The sequence below is a fragment of the Cucurbita moschata genome, unplaced genomic scaffold, assembly GCF_002738365.1.
Source record: "Cucurbita moschata cultivar Rifu unplaced genomic scaffold, Cmos_1.0 Cmo_Scf00023, whole genome shotgun sequence".
NCBI lineage: Eukaryota > Viridiplantae > Streptophyta > Magnoliopsida > Cucurbitales > Cucurbitaceae > Cucurbita > Cucurbita moschata.
This window is the reverse complement of record NW_019268539.1, coordinates 1410146-1431400: the sequence shown is the minus strand read 5'-3', so window position 1 is coordinate 1431400 and position 21255 is coordinate 1410146. Positions and strand designations below refer to the sequence as shown.

Sequence of the window (21255 nt, the reverse complement as noted above, 5' to 3'; positions counted from 1 at the left end):
GTAATAAAGAATCATTTAGTATAAAATGAGCCAAAAGCCAAGAAGCTATGAATACACTCAAAATAATCAAAGCCCTCATCCTACTTGTAAAACACAACCATGCTGAGCTTCGATGTGCCCATCGACGCTATTGAAGAAGCAACCTTAATTCTGAAACGAATGAATGATAGTGGCAATTTCAAAAGCTTTCGAGGAATGCTGATTTTCACAATCTCCCAAACGTCCCCCATCTGCTTTGTTTCCTTTCAAATGATGCCTTCATTCTTCACCCAATACCTATGCGACCAACACCATTGCGCCAACTTTTCGGTCGACCAACTTTTCAGGACCTTGACAAATTTGAAACAAGTCGGTTTCTTTGCGTTTACGTTCTCTCTTGACGAATACCGACACTGTGTTCACTTAACGTTCACCAGTTTAGTATAATTCTTCTCATTTCTTGAATCTTTTTTTTGTCGATTCTTTTATTTCTTTTGATATCAAGATCCAAGAACTAAAATGGCTCACGAAGGAACATAAGATGGTTTCTGTTGTAAGTTATCATGAAGATGTATAGTCATAACTCTTATTTAGTTCATATCCCATAATGGTTCATTTTGAGTATTAACTCTCATTTAGTTCGTAATCCTTTTAGTTCATATTTTTATTTATTTTGGTTATTAATACTCGTTTAGTTCATAACCCTTTTGGTTCATATTCTCATTTATTCGGTTCATGTATGAGAATCACTAGAGCATTGCTTTTGTTCCATTTCTGTTGTAAGTTGCCATGAAAATGTATTGTCCTAGCTCTTATTTAGTTCATAACCCATAATGGTTCATATTCTCATTTATTTTGGTTATTGATTCTCATTTAGTTTATATCCCTTTTGGTTCATATTCTCATTTATTCCATTCAAGTACGAGAATTAGTATTATTAAGTCTATATAAAGACTTGTATAGCATTGTTTTGAGATTCGGAGTCATGGTCATTTTATATTTGTCTAGTGGCATTTGAGTTAGCTATGAAGTCATTGTCATTTTGTATTTATCTAGTGGCATTTGGATTAGCTGTGCAGTCATTGTTATTTTGTATTTGTCTAGTGACATTTGAGTTAGATGTGGAGTCATTGACATTTTGTATTTGTTAGAGGCAATTGGGAGGAACTCTATTAAGAAACTTTCTAGTGTGAGAGTGTGAAAGATACCTTTTGTAAACACTTTGGTTATAATGATTAGCTACTATCTGTGGATGTATGAGAATTTCTTCTCTCTGAACTACATAAATCTTTGTGTCTCTTTGTTTAATTTTTTGTTTGTGGGTGTGTAAGTGAGATCGATCTTACTTCCACTTCCACTACAACAATTAGGTATCATAACAGTATAACAAGTAGTATCAGAGGATGGAAAGTTGTGACATTACGACACAACAGTTTCTTTATTGTTCTCATATCTTTTTGTTTGGTTTCTTTTGATAGGCCACGTGCGAGGAGCTACAATGACGACAATACCTACTTTGATACCCGTTGTACCCATTGACGAGGAGCTTATAGCCAAAGTTGACTATAGCTCATTTTTCTCAATTGATTCAGAACAGTTCAAACTCCTTGTAATTTGGATAGGCGCTAATAAGGGTAACATTAATATCTTTTAACTTTCTTCCTTTTCGCAAGAGATTGAAAGTTTATAAACAATTCTTTCGTGGATCTATGACAGTAACAGCGACTCTAACTCATTCAAGAATCAAGTTCATTAACCCAAGTGGGGAGTTTGTTCTAACCCAACAGGTAGGGTTCTTGTGAAGTTCATAATTCAATGATTATGAAGTTGATGGGTTTGTGTTTTGCAGGAAAGAAAATGCATTATTGGAGGCATACGAGAGGGTGATGAAATTAGATTTGCAATCACTTTACTTCCCATTGAATTTTTCAATAGTTTCACATCCAAAAGGGTGTGGTTCTTCAAGACATATGATTCAAATGGCACATTGATCATTTCTCCTATGGGATTGCATGCTGAAATTTCGTCCTATTTTCCTGGAAGATTACGTTGATTCATATGGGAAGTTGTTTGTCTTCAAAAAATGTTAATGTCATTCACCTTCTTTCTCTTAATAAAATTCATAGCAATTGTCTATTATTATGATTCAATTTCAACAAATATCCTTCGAATCCAAATATGTGATATCCCATGTTAGTTGGGGAGGAGAACGAAACACCCATCAGACCCATTTTAAAGCCTTGAGGGGGAGCCCGAAGGGGAAAGCTCAGAAATGACAATAAAACGGTAACTACAACATCAAATGCGATTAAACGGTAACCACAACATAAAATGTGTTAGTCTTATATTTCTAAGCATATACCATAAAGATTAGCTTGTCTTCATATCATACGTGGCAATCTTCACCTCATAAAGGATGGTTTTGTGAGTTTGTTTACTGCTCTGTGTTGCTTAAAATTCTTTCAAGATGTTACGAAATAGAGTAAGGTTAGTTCATTACATAGAAAAATTCCAAAAGATAACAGCAGTAGAACGTGAAGACATACATCCTTTTGGTGAGTCCATTGGAACTTTTTCTTTTTTAGACAGACAGAAAAATAAGGTTAATACTATAATAACAATAATTTTTTTTATTTGTTTTTATTGAAAAATATTCTCGAGACCTATTTGCATAACGTCAATCAAGTTGTTTGAAGCATACATGAATAATGAAAAAAATAATATACGAACAATTGAAGGTAAAAGAAGCTATATTTAAATAGTTATTTAAATAATCTCTAAATTAAGTATTACAAAATCTAAGAAAATAAAGGAATAATTTTAATAATAGAATGATTAAATGACAACAAATTTGATTAGGTTGGTAATAAATCCACTATCAAAATTTGATTTTGGTTATATTTGATGTCATTCTTGAAAAATACATTTTGTAACCGCCAAGTCCATAGTTAGTAGATATTATCTGTTGTGACTCGTTACTTATGGTAGCCTCACGATTTTAAAATATGTGGGAGAGGTTTTCACACACTAGGTATGTGTGTTCATAATCCACCCCCTTGTAAGCTGAGTGTCGCAACCATACTATGAAGAGAGTAGGTTGTTACCCTCACGTCGAGACAAGCAAAGCGGTGATCCTCAAGAAGTGCCCGTCTGACCACGTGTGGGCCAATATAGAAGAATGTCATGATGCGACCGAGGAGGACAGTGCATCATCTAACACACCATACAAAGTTGGCATTAAAGACAAGTCAAAATATAAGCAAGATAGAGACATTGAATAGACAAGAGTGGCAAAGATAGACTTGTTGAAAGGTCGGGTAGAGTCCTGGGCCTTAACCTCGAAAGTTTGAGTTCTAGAAGGAATTTGCGCATGCGGTTCTGGAGTTAAGTTCGTCCATATGAAATATAAATGCTCGCCAAATTTGGTGTCAACCGGATACCTGACTGACACTCCATGACACCGTATGTCTGTTTGCCGAAATCACGTCTATATGTGGATTATTGAAAATGGCTCAAAATGTAGAGAGGGAGGCATAATGTCAGCTCTCCACCACCCCTAGGCCATGTGGCCTAAGTGAGCTACACTGTGGCACATGCGTGTGTCGCAGTGAGGGCGAGCGTGTCGAGACAAGCATCTCGGATGACTTCCTTTGAAATAGGTTTTTCAAGGACAGTATCGAGCATACAAGTGTGCTGGTATTGCACCATAGCCCACGTGACGGAGGTTGATATATGCACTTGGTATTTGGTACGATACCCATAAATGACCTGGCATAGGCACGGGAGGGCAATGCCTCGATAGAACACAAATGGATGGATGTTTAGATGTTTTGATGAGATGAGCAACACGTGGGCCCATTCTCGATGGCATAACTAAGTGAGTTATGATGGCCGACGACACCGCGAGACTTGGGTTGACATCAAGACATATGGATCATGTCGATTGGGAACCAAGATGATAAGATGAGATGCGATGTTGCATTGAGAGACCTTGGCCTAGAGTAGTGGCAAGGTCGAGCCAAATAACTTAATTTAGTGTAGAGGTAAGTTGATTGTGTCGAAGATGATTGAACATGCAGGTGCAGGTGACGTGTGTAGTTAAACAAGTTTAGATTCCGCACAAACGATGATCAGTTGGCGAAAACAAACCTCGCCTATGAAGAAGTCACAAAGTTGGGGCGAAAAATATATATGGACCTTAATTCCTTTAAAGGCTTGTCATGAGCACGTCGTCAAGAATAGGATGCAGCACATTCAAAAAAAAGTAGGACTGCGACTCAACACTATAAATGGCCCAAAAAGTGTAAACTAAAACCTCATCAACCACAGCCGATCCACCATTCTCACATCATGTTCATTTTTATGCTATACCAAATTCACGACCTTGTGGATGCCACCTCCGTCCTCGCCGAGACAGACGATGACACATTTGATATCAAATTCTCGCCTACAATGTTCTCCATAATGGCCGCTACGACACCCTCCTCGCGTTGCATTATAGCACTCCAATTATCTCCTCAATTCTTCAATGCATATTTGTGCCACCAACTTCATTACAAATTCATTTACATCGAAAGCTTCTATGATTTCATGCACAATTTTGAACGCAAAGGTTTTTCTTCATTAACCTTCACTTTTCCTGAACCAGATCGTGTGGACTCCAATGTGGCTGTTCGTGGTTTGTAGTTTATACCCTTTTCACCAATTTTAATTTTCTTGAACAATTTAGATTCAAGAATCTTGTTTTGCAGTCATGTCCGAAGCTTGCATCAATGTTTATTCATGGACCATCCCTTGGCAATTTCTTGCTGCAAATGCGATACTCAAATTTTTTCATGGCTCAAATGGTTCGATTTGTAATAACTATATCTTTCAAACCCATTTGAGTTCTTTAAAATCTGATACCCATTTGGGATCTTTTAGGGCATTTCGAGGAAGTTGAGTTACCAATGTTTCCTTCGTGTAAGGTGATGGATGTTGGGGCATTTGATATTGGAACATTTGTGTCAATTGACTCGCAAGTGTTCATAAACATTGTCACATGTTTTAATGATTTTGATTATGGTAATATATAATAACTCATATTATAATAACATTGTCACAAATTTCTTTATGTGTTCTTGATCTTGTTGGGATTTTTCACAGTTCTTGTTACTTTAACCAATTCGCAAGTCATGTTCTCTTATGGAAACACAAAGATTATTCTAACCCAAGAGGTAATTGTGTCTCTTTTGATGTTCTAAGATTGTTTCAATCTTTTAAATTGGCTAATGTTATGCAGAGAAGACAATGCATTATTGGAGGTGTTGCAGCCAGTGATGAAGTTGTTTTTGTAATCAGTCTCCAACCAATGACAATTTTTTGTAATTTGGCTCGTCGATTACGAAGGGTGTGGCTATTCAAGTCGAGTGATTCGACGAGAGGGGTAATCGCGGCCCCTTTAGGGTTGTATGCTCGATATTTGGCTTATTTTTCAGATAGAATCGAGACGACATCGGAGGATCTATAGTATATGAAATATGATAACTTTGTCAAGTATATATTAATACAACATTTTTGTAACAAAGTAAACTTGGGACTGTAGTTGGTTGATCTTACTTGATACAACATTAATACAACATTTTTTATTGGTCTTTTAATGAATAGTCGACCAACAAGTGACACAGTAAAGACCCGTTGTTACAATTTTAGGATAAGATCACATCATATATTAATATATATTTGCGTTTTCCGGGAGTCAAATCCAAGTCTATTGCTTGGAAGACAATTATCCTAACCGTTGGACTACAAACACTTGCATCACATCATATATTAATATATATTTGCGTTTTTTGGGAGTCAAATCCGAATCTATTGCTTGGAAGGCAATTATCCTAACTGTTGGACTACAAACGCTTGCAAAAGAACACTCATAAATTAGGTATCATTGGTTTTTTAATGAATAGTTTGTAAATAAGACAAACAAGCAACACGGTCGTTAAGGAGGAACCTTGGCATTGAACTGAAATGGAATGAAGTTGAACTATAAGGAGAAACCTTGGCGGTGGACGTGAAGAACGAAGGACGAATTGTGGTTCTAAATACTTAAAACCTGTTGTTGATGTGCGAGGTCGGCCTTGATGCAAATATGGTTCGATTGGACGGGAGTGTCATGTAATCACCCTACTAGGTAACGTACAATGCATTTGTAGTCAAACGGTTAGGATAATTGCCTTATTATTAGAACTCTCATAGTTAAAATTTTTTTTTTTTTTAAAAAAAAAAAAAAAAAAAACCCACAACCTATAGAGGCTATTTTGGATGATGGGTTGGGTCGGGTTAGGTTGGGTGAAAAACTGAACTCCCTATTTGACTCGTTGATATATGAACATAACTAAAAGATTATCAATTGGATTATGCTCAAATTGACATATATCAAAGATATACTTAAACGTTTGAATATACATCATAAACCCATTTCAACTAAGATTATATGTATATTTTGAGTATCAACCCTAACTCTGATGAATATCATAGAGAAAAGATATGAGAAAGCATATCAATATTAGCTTTGAGAAAAATATATGATCTCATAACGAGCAAGAGATTTCAAAGTAGGGATATACATTCCACAATGAGAATTCATAGTCATGATCTCAATTGCCATCTTAATGGAAGAGGGCAAGATATGGAGCTTGATTTTGAATTGAGTTTCAACTTCTCCATAACCTACAATATCACATTCTCCCTTATACAAAACATCAACCAACAAATTCGACTCAAGAACAAGAGTCCACATGAATATTAAAATAGTTGGAGGGCATGCAGATCTCTTTCTTTTATTCTTTACGAACGGTGAGACGACACGTTAGTTGGAGAGGGGAACAAATCATTCTTTATAAGAGAGTGGAAACCTCTGTATTAAAACCTTGAGGAGAAGCTCGGATGAGAAAGCCCAAAAATGACAATTCTCGAAAAGAAAAGCTATAGAGAAAAATATCTATTAGCAGTGGATTTTAGTGATGCCACAGCCGAAGAAGAGCACAGACCTGGAATGGCGTCGAACTACAAGGAGGAACCTTGGATGTAGACGCGTAGAACTGAGGATGAGTTGTGGTTCTAAATACCAAAAATCTGCTGCTGATGGGCGAGATTGGCCTTGGTGCAAATCATGTTCGATTGAATGGGGGTCACGTACTCACTCAACGAGTAATGTACAAGGTGTTTGTAGTTCAACGGTGAGGATATTGCCTTCTAATGTACAAGGGGTTCGACTCCTGACAAACGCAAATATATAGTAATGTGATGTGAGTTTATCTTAAATGTTAACCATGTGACTTCACAATGTCGCTTCTTGGTCTTATTTTATTTCAACCGACTAATTAGTAGAAGACCAATGGAACCTGAGGTATGAGATGTGCTTTTGTGCAAGCGTAGTCAAACAGTTAGGATAATTGTCTTCCAAGCAATAGACCTGGGTTCTACTCCTCGACAGACGCAAATATATACTAATGTGATGTGAGCTTATCTTAAATGTTAACCATGGGTCTTCACAAGGTTGCTTCTTGGTCTTTTTTTTATATCAATAGACTAATTATTAGAAGACCAATGGTAACTGAGGTATGAGGCGTGCTTTTGCGCGAGCGTTTGTAGTCCAACAGTTAGGATAATTGCCTTCCAAGCAATAGACTTGGGTTTGGATCGGTAAACACAAATATATACAAATAATTGATTTTATTATCTTAAATGTTTACAACGGGTCTTCACAATGTGTGTTATTTTATATCAACATACTAATCATTAGAAGACCAATGGTCCCTGAGGTAAGAGACGTGCTTTTGCACGAGTGGTTGTAGTCCAACGGTTAGGATAATTGCCTTACAAGCAATAGACCCTAGGTTCGACTTTCGACAAACGCAAATCTTTACCAATGTGATGTGAGCTTATCTTTAAATGATAACAATGGGTCGTCACAATGTTGTGTTTCTTCCTTTTCCCAATGTTAACAATGGATCGTCACATTAATATCTTCAACTTCCTTTTCGAAAGAGATTGAAAGTTTATAAACAATTCTTTCGTGGATCTATGATAGTAACGGCGACTCTAACTCGTTCAAGAATCAAGTTCATTAACCCAAGTGGGGAGTTTGTTCTAACCCAACAGGTAGGGTTCTTGTGAAGTTCATAATTCAATGATTATGAAGTTGATGGGTTTGTGTTTTGCAGGAAAGAAAATGCATTATTGGAGGCATACGAGAGGGTGATGAAATTAGATTTTCAATCACTTTACTTCCCATTGAATTTTTCAATAGTTTCACGTCCAAAAGGATGTGGTTCTTCAAGACATATGATTCAAATGGCACATTGATCATTTCTCCTATGGGATTGCATGCTGAAATTTGGTCCTATTTTCCTGGAAGATTGCGTTGATTCATATGGGAAGTTGTTTGTCTTCAAAAAAAAAAAAAAAAAAAAAATGTTAATATCATTCACCTTCTTTCTCTTAATAAAATTCATACCAATGGTCTATTATTATGATTCAATTTCAATAAATATCCTTGGAGTCCAAATATGTGATATCCCAGGTTGGTTGGCAAGGAAAACGAAACACCTAGTAGATGCATTTTAAAAGTCCGAAAGAAGAAGCTCAAAGAGGTCAATGTCTAGACAAGAGCGACAAAGGTAGGATTGTTGAAGGACCGAGTATGGTCCTCGTCTTTAACCTCGAAAGTCGGAGTTCCAGAAGAAATTTGGTAATGCGGTTTTGGAGTTAAGTCAGTTCATATGAAATATGAATGCTCACCAAGATGTAAATTGGCTAATGTTATGGAGACGTGGTGTATTGAAAATGGTTCAAAATGTACTATAGGGAGAAGACATGGTGTCAGCTCTCTACAATCTCTGGGCCCTGTGGCCTAAGCGAGCTACTGTGGCACATGCGTGTGTCGTAGTGAGGGCGAGCGTGCCGAGACGAGTATCTCGGACGAATTCCTTTGAAATAGGTTTTTCAAGGACAGTATCAAGTGTACAAGTGTGCTGGTATTGCGCCATAGCCCATGTGTCAGAGGTTGATATATGCACTTGGTATCTGGTACGATATCCATATATGACATGGCATGGGCACAGGAGGGCAATGCCTCGATAGAACACAGATGGATGGATGTTCGGGATGTCTTGATGAGATGAGCGACACGTGGGCCTATTCTCGATGGCATGACCAAGTGAGTTATGATGGCCGACGACCCCGCGAGACTTGGGTTGGCATCAAGACATATAAACCATGTCGGTTGGGAACCAAAATGACAAGATGAGATGCGATGTTGCATTAAGAGACCTTGGCCTCGAGGCAACGTCAAGTCAAATAACTTAGCCTAGTGTAGAGGCAAGTCGGTTGTGTCGCAGATGATTGAACATGCACGCGCAGGCGGCGTGTGTGGCAAACAGGTTTGGATTCCGCACAAGCGATGTTCAGTTGGCAAAGACAAACCTCGCCTAAGGTTCAAAGAAGCCACAAAATCAGGAAAAAAAATATAAATGGGGCTTGATTCCCGTTAAGGTAAATCGTGAGCGTGTCAAGAATACTATATCGCATAATCGAAAAAGTAGGATCGCGACACACAGCTCTAACACTAATACCATTTATAATAGCCGATCCACTAAAACCTCATCAACCACAGCCGATCCACCATTCTCCCATCATGTTCATTTTTATGCTATACCAAATGCACGACCTTGTGGATGCCACCTCCGTCCTCGCCGAGACATACGATGACATATTTGATATCAAATTCTCGCCGACAATGTTCTCCATAATGGCCGCTACGACACCCTCCTCGCATTGCATCATAGAACTCCAATTATCTCCTCAATTCTTCAATGCATATTTGTGCCACCAACTTCATTACAAATTCATTTACATCGAAGACTTCTATGATTTCATGCACAATTTTGAACGCAAAGGTTTTTCTTCATTAACCTTCACTTTTCCTGAACCGGATCGTGTGGACTCCAATGTGGCTGTTCGTGGTTTGTAGTTTATACCCTTTTCACCAATTTTAATTTTCTTGAACAATTTAGATTCAAGAATCTTGTTTTGCAGTCATGTCCGAAGCTTGCATCAATGTTTATTCATGTACCATTCCTTGGCGATTTCTTGCTGCAACTGCGATACTCAAATTTTTTCATGGCTCAAATGGTTTGGTTTGTAATATCTATATCTTTCAAACCCATTTGAGTTCTTTAAAATCTGATACCCATTTGGGATCTTTTAGGGCATTTCGAGGAAGTTGAGTTACCAATGTTTCCTTCGTGTAAGGTGATGGATGTTGGGGCATTTGATATTGGAACATTTGTGTCAATTGACTCGCAAGAGTTCATAAACATTGTCACATATTTTAATGATTTTGATTATGGTAATATATAATAACTCATATTATAATAACATTGTCACAAATTTCTTTATGTGTTCTTGATCTTGTTGGGATTTTTCACAGTTCTTGTTACTTTAATCAATTCACAAGTCATGTTCTCTTATGGAAAGACAAAGATTGTTCTAACCGAAGAGGTAATTGTGTCTCTTTTGATGTTCGAAGATTATTTCAATCTTTTAAATTGGCTAATGTTATGCAGAGAAGACAATGCATTATTGGAGGTGTTGCAGCAAGTGATGAAGTTGTTTTTGTAATCAGTCTCCAACCAATGACAATTTTTTGTAATTTGGCTCGTCGATTACGAAGGGTGTGGCTATTCAAGTCGAGTGATTCGACGAGAGGAGTAATCGCGGCCCCTTTAGGGTTGTATGCTCGATATGTGGCCTATTTTTCAGATAGAATCGACACGACATCAGAAGATCTAACAGATATAATCGACACGACATCGGAAGATCTATAGTATATGAAATATGATAACTTTGTCGAGTATATATTAATATAACATTTTTGTAACAAAGTAAATTTGGGACTGTGGTTGGTTAATCTTACTCGTTGAGAGGAGAGTTTATGCTAAAAGTGGAGCATATTGTACACTTGTAAAGGTTTAATGTTTTGGGATAAGCTCACATCATATATTAATATATATTTGTGTTTGTCGGGAGTCGAACCCGGGTCTATTGCTTAGAAGGCAATTATCCTAACGCATGCAAAAAGCAAATCTCATACATTAGGTACCATTGGTCTTTTAACGAATAGTCTGTGGATCGTTGTTACCACTTTTAAGATAGGCTCACATCTTATGTAAATATAAATTTGCATTTGCCAGGAGTCAAACCTAGGTCTATTGCTTGGAAGGCAATTATCCTAACCGTTGGACTACAAACACTTACAAAAGAACACTCATAAATTAGGTACCATTGGTCTTTTAATGAATAGTCTATAAATAACACCAACAAGCAATACGGTCGTTAAGGAGGAACCTTGGCGTTGAACTGAAATGGAATGGAGTTGAACTATAAGGAGGAACCTTGGCGGTGGACGTGAAGAACGAAGGACAAATTGTGGTTCTAAATACTTAAAACCTGTTGTTGATGTGCGAGGTCGGCCTTGATGCAAATATGGTTCGTTTGGACGGGAGTGTCATGTAATCACCCTACTAGGTAACGTACAACGCGTTTGTAGTCAAACGGTTAGGATAATTGCCTTATTATTAGAACTCTCATAGTTAAAAAAATAAAAATAAAAAAAAACCCACAATATAGAGGCTATTTTGGATGATGGGTTGGGTCCGGTTAGGTTGGGTGAAAAACTGAACTCCCTATTTGACTCGTTGATATATGAACATTACTAAAAGATTATCGATTGAGTTATGCTCAAATTGACATATATCAAAGATATACTTAAACGTTTGAATATAATATCATAAACCCATTTCAACTAGGATTATATGTATATTTTGAGTATCAACCCTAACTCTAATGAATATCATAGCGAAAAGATATGAGAAAGCATATCAATATTAGCTTTGAGAAAAATATATGATCTCATAACGAGCAAGAGATTTCAAAGTAGGGATATACATTCCACAATGAGAATTCTTAGTCATGATCTCAATTGCCATCTTAATGGAAAAGGGCAAGATATGGAGCTTGACTTTGAATTGAGTTTCAACTTCTCCATAACCTACAATATCACATTCTCCCTTCTACAAAACATCAACCAACAAATTTAACGTAAGAACTTCTCAAAAAAAAAAAAAAAAAAAAAAAAAAAAAAAAAAAAAAAAAAAAAAAAANAAAAAAAAAAAAAAAAAAAAAAAAAAAAAAAAAAAAAAAAAAAAAAAAAAAAAAAAAAAAAAACACTTAGAATGTCGTGATATTAGCTCAAGAACAATACCTACTTGCTCAAAATAACAAGTTCCTCGTTTTACATAGAGATACCACTCGTTATACTAAAATGCTAAAACTAAAATACTACGATATCACTTGTTGTATCCTAATGCCACTATAAAAAATGTTATGATACCCAATTGTTATAGCGGAAGCGGAAACAAGAACGATTGCACTGATACACACAAAAACATAAATTAAAGAAAGAGACAATGATTTACATGGTTCGGAGAGAAGAAATTCCCCAACATCCACGGTGGTAGCTAGTCACTATAATCAAAGTGTTCACACTACAAAGTCTCTCTTACAAAACTCCTCCTAATTGCCTCCAGCTAAATACAAAATAGCAATGACTTCACCTCTCAAAACAATACTAGATAAGTCTTTATATAGACATAACAATACTAATTCTCATATATGCAAGAACAAGATAGGAAAAGAATGAAATATTGTTCAAGAATCGACGAGAATTGGTGTAAATATTGTTCAAGGATCAAAGTCGTCAAGCCTAATCAAGAACATGGTGGTAATGTGGCGTTACAATTCTTTCTCAACTTTAAACATGTGATGTCCCACATTGGGCTTCCGCATGAGGTCACTTGGGGAAGCCCAAAGCAGAGTCATGAGACTTTATGTTCGAAATGGACAATATCATACCATTATGGAGAGTTGGGTTCATCTAACATGGTATCAAAGTCATGCCCTAAACTTAGTTGTGCCAATAGATTGGTAAATCCTAGTAGGCATAGTCAAATATGACTAAGACAAAGAGTCGAGCCTCAATTAAGGGGAGACAGGGGCATTTGGTCTAGTGGTATGATTCTCGCTTCGGGTGAGAGAGGTTTCGAGTTTGATTCTTGAAATGCCCCCAACAATTATCTGCTAGTGGTGGATCTGGGTCGTTACAAAACAACTATTTTTTTTCAATTCCATTGGGTTCTTATATTGAAGGAATCAGGTATCACGATCGAGGTTCGAGTGGGTAAGGATTTTTAGGGTTTTTGGATCAATTTTGCTTCGATTAAGTTCTCTTAACTGGTCGACTCAAGAACAAGAGTCCACATGAATATTAAAGTAGTTGGAGGACATGTAGATCTATTTCTTTCTTTTATTCTTTAGGAACTGTGAGATGACACATTAGTTGGAGAGGGGAACAAATCATTCCTTATAAGAGTGTGGAAACCTCCGTATTAAAACCTTGAGGGGAAGCTCGGATGAGAAAATCCAAAGAAGACAATTCTCGAAAAGGAAAGCTATAGAGAAAAATATCTATTAGCGGTGGATTCTAGTGATGCCACAGCTGAAGAAGAGCACAGACATGGAATGGCGTCGAACTATGAGGAGGAACCTTGGATGTGGACGCGTAGAACGGAGGATGAGTTGTGGTTCTAAATACCAAAAACCTGCTGCCGATGGGCGAGATTGGCCTTGGTGCAAATCATGTTCGATTGAATGGGGTTCATGTATTCACCCAACGAGCAATGTACAAGGTGTTTGTAGTTCAACGGTCAGGATATTGTCTTCTGATGTACGAGGGGTTCGACTCCCGACAAACACAAATATATAGTAATGTGATGTGAGCTTATCTTAAATTTTAACAATGGGTCTTCACAATGTCGCTTCTTGGTCTTATTTTATTTCAACAGACTAATCATTAGAAGACCAATGGTAACTGAGGTATGAGACGTGCTTTTGTGCAAGTGTTTGTAGTCCAACGGTTAGGATAATTGCCTTCCAAGCAATAGACCTAGGTTCAACTCTCGGCAAATGTAAATATTTACTAATGTGATGTGTGAGCTTATCTTAAATGTTAACAATGAATGGGTCTTCACAATCTCGCTTCTTTGTCTTATTTTATTTCAGCAGACTAATCATTAGAAGACCAATGGTAACTGAGGTATGAGACGTGCTTTTGCACAAGCGTTTGTAGTCCAACGGTTAGGATAATTGCCTTCCAAGCAATAGACCCGGGTTCGACTCCCGGCAAACGCAAATTGTCCACCACCACTTGCTAGCTTTGTTTTTCTCCACCACCACTGCTAGCTTTGACAGTGCAGGGGTAGTCGTCATGGCAAGTGGAGCCGATTGATTACTCTTCAGCTATACCCTTTTGACCTCCAAATCAAGTACATACAACCTCACATTCTCCAATACAATCAATTTTCCCTCAACCAACATAGTCTCTCTCAAAATTGGCTCCTTCGCCCAACGTGGCGACTCTACCGGCTTCAACATTGTCTTTGTCATTTGCTCTAGGTTTCCCCCTTCTACTTCTTGGGTTAGAAATATTATCACTGGAGCCAAGGCAGCATCGTCGCTGAGCGATGATCCCTCTTCATGGGTTAGACATATTCTCGCCGAAGCCAAGATAGCATCGCCGCTGAGCAGCGATCCCTCTACAGTTTTCGATGGTTAAGAAAGTGTTTCTCTACGCCTCCTCTGAACCAAGTTGTTGACATCTTCACGAAAAGTGTTTCTCAACCTCTCTTTGAATTTTTCAGATCCAAACTTCACGTTCGTTCAAATCCGACCCTCAACTTGCGGTGGGGTGTTAAGGATATTTAGTAATAAATTATAGTTTACCATATATATCATATTTGATATTTCATTATAAGGAAAATATCTAGATATTTGCATTCTTGCCCATCTTTCTATTTATTACTCTTTCCCTAACTTTCACACTATTTACGTGCGTGGATTAAGCAAACATTCTCAGTTTTAAATTAAAATTCAAAAAAAAAAAAAAAAATCCCATGAAATTTGAAATGTAGGGTATGAGATGGATGGTTGTTTATAAAAAGGAAAGGCAATTCAATTGGGGAGAAGAAGTCTAAACTTGAGAAATAATTGAAACAAAGAATTTTGGTCATTACCACCACCATGTTCTTGGTCCAGCTTCAACAATTTGAACCTCTTCTGGACGCAACCTCCCTACTAACTCAAATTTCTAAGGACGCCGACGTGAGATTCACCGCGTTTATGCTCTCGTTAATTGCCTCGCACACTTCCCCTCGCTTCGTCGCAACGCTGCAAATGTCGTGCCGATTGTTCACCAACTACTCCGTCGACCATTATTACAGTTCGAAGGTTTCCCTCGAGTCCTTCCACGATGCTATGTTGGATGGTGGAAGTTTTTCTTCAATGTCAATCCATGTTTTGGAATCAAGACAACAAATGATCCTTAGATATGAGAATCCATCAAGTTAGTATACAAGAAACAACAATCTTGTTTCTTTTGGTTTCAAGAACATAATTTCCTTCAAATTCTTTCAAGAAAATCACTTAAATTTCTTCATTATTTCCCTTTTAGGCAATGACCCACCATTGTATCTTGAATTGCCATTGTCACCACCACAAGCCGAGAGCTTAGGCCAAGTTGAATATGGCAAATTTTTCACTGTTAATTCTAAAGTGTTAAGGAAAATTATAAAAGAATTGCCTCTCTTCCACGATGATTTAGGTATCAATTCTCTCTCTCTCTTTTTTTTTTTTTTTCTTTCAAATTTGATTTTGTTTTTGATTTCGATACCTTGTTTATATGTCATAGTTCGTGTCGCTGCAACGAGTACTCGAGTCAAGTTCTCAATAGCATCTAAGGAGATTACTGTTACTAAAGAGGTATTATATTGTTCATGTTCATCTCAAAAGCTTACAATTTGAAAGAAATTAAGCAAAATAAAAGCTTTAAAATTGCTTGATTTTGAACAGAGTGGAAATTGTAGGATCGTAGGTTATGAAGGAGAAGATGAAACTGAGCTGCATATCACTTTTCGTCCCATGATGTTTTTCCTTAATTTTACGTATAAAGCGAATAGGGTTTGGTTTTATAAGACAACTAATTCTCAAAGTGTAATTAGTGTCCCAGCTTTTGGGATGTATGGTCAATATGTGGTCTATTTTCCCAAATTATGATCAAAATATTGAATACTCAAATGGCCGAAGATTTTGTTATGAATGTGAATTTCTTATAATGTATTTTGTCATTCTCACAAGTAGCATATTTACTAGGAGACGTCATATCGTAATTTTGTTATGAATTTCGAATACCTTACCCTTACCTCTCGAGCTCAACAAAACAAAGTTAATATGTGTGGTGCATATAAATAAACTGATACCACATCTGAATAAAAGTGGTATTATAAATATGAAAGTTAAGAAGTGCTTTTGAAAGTTACCATTTGTTAAAATAAAATGCATATTCCTTTCTGGTGTCTCGACCAGAGATTTTCTTTGAATAATTTTATACTTGGTGATTTCTAGTAAATTTTCTTAGTAACCGTGAGTGAGGCACAATATGCTGAAAGAATTTGTATTAATTTGTGAGGAAAGAATTTGTATTAATTTGTGAGGATAGTTTTTACTCGTGGATGCTGAAGGCAGGACCGTTCATGTATTAAGATGAAAAAAAAAAAAACTTGCTAGCAATACTTTTGGCTTTAGTTTTGTAGTGTTACGATATTGATAGACTTGACTTGTAAACTCTTTTGTAATAGTAATTGGTTGCCGCTCGTGGATGTAGGAAAATTTCTTCTCTTCAAATCTCGTAAATTTTTGTGTCGATTTGTTTATTTTTATTCGTGGGTGTATGATTGCGATCAATTTTGCTTTAGCTTCCGTTACAACAATGGCTATTATTCAAGGAAATATGAAAAGCAAATCCACATGTGAGCACGTCTAGTGGTCATGAAGTTAAGTCTTTCATAATATCCCAAATACCACAACTTGTACTCTAATACCACTTGTTGTGTCGTAACTTTCAATGCTGACATTTAATGCTTTAATACTCAATTGTTGTAGCCCAAATGGCACAATCAAAATGTTATGATACTCAATTGTTGTAGCCCAAATGCCACAACGAAAATGTTATGATACCTAATTGTTGTAGCAGAAGCGAAAGCAAGATCGATCACACTCACACACCCACTAACAAAAATTAAACAAAGAGACACAAAGATTTACGTGGTTTGGAGAAAAAAATTCTCTTACATCTACGAGTGGTAGCCAATTACTATAACAAAAGTGTTTATAAGCTTATCTCTCACACTCTCCCCCTACAAAAATTCTCTCAATTATCTTTAGGAAAATACAAGATGACAATGACTCCCCACCTAAAAAAAAAAAAAAAATGATAGACAAGCATTTATATAGACATAACAATACCGATTCTCAAACCAAATAAATGAGAATATGAAACAAAATGGTTATAAAAAAAAAAAAAGAGAGTTAGTAACCAAAATAAATGAGAATATGAAACAAAATAGTTATGAACTAAATGAGAATTTTGACAATATATCTTCATACACTAAGATGTGCCTATCATGTGAGCCTATCATGTGGGGATAATTAGGGGACTTGCTAACCCACCTCTAACCGTGAACGAATCTCGATTGACAAGAGTTTGCATTGCGATGTCAAAGATAATGCTATGAAACTTTTGGGATTTGATCTAATAACCCTGTTGAAAAACAAGGCCTTTAGATCTAAATTATTGAAAAACTCAAAAAACGACAAGATTCTACCTGAAGGAAAGTTTTGGAATAGATTACCTTGATGATCAAAATCGAGAGTAAAGCAAACTCGTTTCTAAACTTGTAATTCGAATAACTCTACAGGAGGTTTGTTCAATACCACTTGACTATAGCATGAAATTTTAAACACCGAATTTGCCAAAGAAAAAACTTAGCTTTCAACTAAACTAAAATAAAAACTCTATTTTTTTTCAGTTGCAAAATGTGATGTCGACCATAAGAGAAGGCTTTACATAGCTTTTGAGGATTACATTATAACCGAACTCCCATATTAAAACCTAATCTAAATAAAAATTAAAATAATGCAATAAAACAAATGTGTTATATCGAGTAACCATCTTTGTACTAAAATTCATAAATTCAACTATGAGTTCATTAAATGTAAATTAAAATGCATCTAATGCATCTCTATTTTGAAACTCAACTTTGTACAATAGGTAGGGAAAGATTCCAACATCTTCTAGAATTTCCTTTAACGAGTCCATCATAGCTTGAATACAAGTGACTAAAGCTCGTTGTAACTTCTTTACTTTTGTCCTTGTAATTCGGCCTTGAGGTATGAAAATTCCTCGATCTTGATTCATATCAGACGGAGTCACTTTTTATAATTTACTGAACGATGCATGGACTATTAGGAGTAGCCAGCTAATCGATAGAAATCTATATGGATGAGCAAGAGTTGGTATCAATAGGATGGTGCCCTGAATATAAAATGATCCATAGACCAGAAGATTTGTTCTACCTTACCCATTTATCATGTTGATCTTCGGCCTTAAACACATCCATCGGTTCTTTAGGGCATGTTGTCTACTCACTCAACTTAATGAAACAGCCCACGTTGAATTCTCGAGATCCATGTTCTCAATCAAAGTCTCCTACTTTTCCCCTCACTTCGTAGCAGCATTAGGCTTCAAACCTTCGTTCTTTTTCTGTTACATCAATTCAGATACACAGCTTTGCACTCGGAGGATTCCACTCAAGAAATTCTGCCATTATTTGACCAACGGCTTAACTTGTTTTTCAATGCTCTTCACTCTAGTTTACAATAACCCACCTCGCGCAGTCCTTGCTTTTAGGAATTCTTGTAAGTATATAGCTCATTTCTTGACCAAGTTAAAATCTTTTTCCCTTTGATTTCAAGAACATAATCCAATCTCGATCAAGAACATAATCTTGATTCTTTCTTGAACATTTTTGTTGTAAGTTGTCACAAAAATGTATTGTCATAACTCTTATTAAATTCTCGTTCATATTATCATTTTGATACATGAATCATCTCAGACTATATAAAGGGTTGTCTAGGATGGTTGAGAGTATTGAATTTAATTGAGTCTGAGTGTCATTTTGTACTTATCGAGTGAAAATTGAGAGAAATTTTGTAATAAGAGAGGGTGAGATATACATTTTGTAAACACTTAGATTACGAAATCTCGATCAAGAACAGAATCTTGATTGTTTCTTGAACACTTTTGTTGTAAGTTGTCACGAAGATATATTGTCACAATTCTCATTAAGTTCATAACCCTAACCGTTCATATTATCATTTTGATATATGAATCATCTCAGACTATATAAAGGGTTGTCTAGGAAGGTTGAAAGTATTGAATTTAATTGAGTCTGAGTGTCATTTTGTATTTCTTGAGTGACATCTAAGAGAAACTTTGTTGAGAGACTTTGTACTAAAAGAGTGTGAGATACATTTTGTAAACACTTTGATTATTGAGACTGGTTACTATCCATGGATGATCTTTGTTTAATTTTGTAAACACTTTCTGATAAATCTTTGTCTGTTTGTTTAATTTCTGTTTGTGAGTGTGTGAGTGCAATCGATCTTGCTTTCGCTTTTGATACAACAGCTTTAATCTCATTTTGATCTCGACATATTGAATCCAGTTATTACTAATGATGATCAATCGACATTCATTTGTGAAATGATGTCGTCAGATCCAGATGATCATGAGGACGACATAAATTGCAATATTGACTTTAAAAGCTTTGTCTCAATTGATTCGAAAGAGTTCCAACGTGTTGTAGAAGAGTTTAGAAACATTATAACAGGTGATAAATAGTTCATGTCTTGATTCTTTTCTTATATTACTTAAAAGAAAAGTGTTGATGTTCTTCAAAACCTATTGTCTTTGCTTATAGTTTATGTTTTCGTGACGAACTTACAAGTGAGGTTCACATGTGCATTGAAAGAGATTATTCTTAGCCAAGTGGTAAGTAATTCAAACCATTCATTGTTCATATGCATGGAAGAAATGTGTATGAATAAATTCATGGTGTTTTGTAGGAAGAACAATGCATTATTGGAGGTATTGAAGATGGACAAGAAATTCAATTCGTAATCACTCTCCATCCCTCGAGATTTTTTAATGAATTGTCATCTCAAGTGGGAAGGGTATGGTTGTACCGGACAAGCAATGCTCGAAGTGCAATCTTTGCACCTATTAACTCAAATGCTCAATTTGTGGTCTATTTTCCCATAATGTGACATGGGAAATCCATGCTCAATTTGTCTTTCCAGAGTCTTGAGCCACGGACCACAACTATTGAGCCTTGAGGTAACAAGAAATCCATGCTCGAGTCTTGAGCCATGCATGAGTCAAAACCACGGCTCAAACCTATCTCGATTCCTGTAATTCCATAGTTCGTATATGAACTCACCTCGAGTTGACAACTCAAGTTTGATTTGTAAAATAAATAAATAATATGCAAATATACAATAATTAGCTTATCCTTTATTTTACATGGTTATTAAGACTCTTTTCATTTCATTAGTTCCCATCATTCGACCAGTAGGAGCCCATCTATCTAATGAGGGTTGCCTCGAGGTTCTAGGTTAATAGCTTTTTACTATTCCCTTCAATTGCTCTTCTTAATCTAGCATGTTGGAGCTCATCATTAATGATTCTTCGTCGCTCATCTAGTTTCTTGGTTCTTATAGTCTATCATAATCTAGCCCCTAGGATTCATCTGTCTACTTGTCGTGATATCAATGTGGACACTCTCTTCATGGTTTACTATTAAGGAAAAACTATCAAATCCCTAACATCTCCACATCATATCGTTCATACCATAATCACTAGAATATTACGAAAACTCGTTTGGACAGTCAACGATTAAGGATAAGCTAGCAAATCGTTAATTGTTCTCTACGTAGCAGTATAATTGAATCATCTAATAAATCATAGGTAAGACATTGTAACTAGCATAACTAAATAATTTAGCTTGTTCTCTAATGGTCAAAATTCTTATTGTATTAGAAATTTCATCCGAATTCGGCATACGTGCATACATACATCATTGATCAAGCTCTCAAGACTTAAATCTAATTCAAATATAATCTAATTAGTTCTCGTTAATCTATATTTGTTCATAGTACTCAATTGTAATCGTAATCGTAATCAAATCCCCATAATCCTTTGAACAATGATAACAACAACTCTGA

The 21255-nt window shown here is 36.2% G+C and overlaps 3 protein-coding genes and 2 non-coding genes across 5 annotated transcripts; 4 read left to right on the top strand and 1 right to left on the bottom strand.

Moving 5' to 3' along the window:
- Positions 1-55: 55 nt before the first annotated feature.
- Positions 56-8391, top strand: LOC111460364. Its single transcript, XM_023103607.1, has 4 exons — positions 56-415; positions 1458-1613; positions 8051-8121; positions 8184-8391. The coding sequence occupies exons 1-4, from the start codon at positions 100-102 to the stop codon at positions 8385-8387; spliced, it is 747 nt and encodes a 248-aa protein (XP_022959375.1). The 5' UTR covers positions 56-99; the 3' UTR covers positions 8388-8391.
- Positions 8392-9679: 1288 nt separating this feature from the next.
- LOC111460009 lies at positions 9680-10847 on the top strand. The gene is made up of 5 exons (XM_023103087.1): positions 9680-9983; positions 10057-10152; positions 10229-10369; positions 10451-10521; positions 10587-10847. Exons 1-5 carry the CDS (start codon positions 9680-9682, stop codon positions 10845-10847), a joined length of 873 nt encoding a protein of 290 aa, XP_022958855.1.
- A 354-nt stretch (positions 10848-11201) lies between these two features.
- TRNAG-UCC lies at positions 11202-11273 on the bottom strand. The gene has a single exon. It is a non-coding gene; the product is annotated as a tRNA-Gly (tRNA).
- Positions 11274-14196: 2923 nt separating this feature from the next.
- Positions 14197-14268, top strand: TRNAG-UCC. The gene has a single exon. It is a non-coding gene; the product is annotated as a tRNA-Gly (tRNA).
- A 4463-nt stretch (positions 14269-18731) lies between these two features.
- On the top strand, positions 18732-20317 carry LOC111460429. The gene is made up of 4 exons (XM_023103695.1): positions 18732-18888; positions 19698-19862; positions 19953-20023; positions 20098-20317. The coding sequence occupies exons 1-4, from the start codon at positions 18828-18830 to the stop codon at positions 20296-20298; spliced, it is 498 nt and encodes a 165-aa protein (XP_022959463.1). The 5' UTR covers positions 18732-18827; the 3' UTR covers positions 20299-20317.
- The last annotated feature ends 938 nt before the right edge of the window (positions 20318-21255 follow it).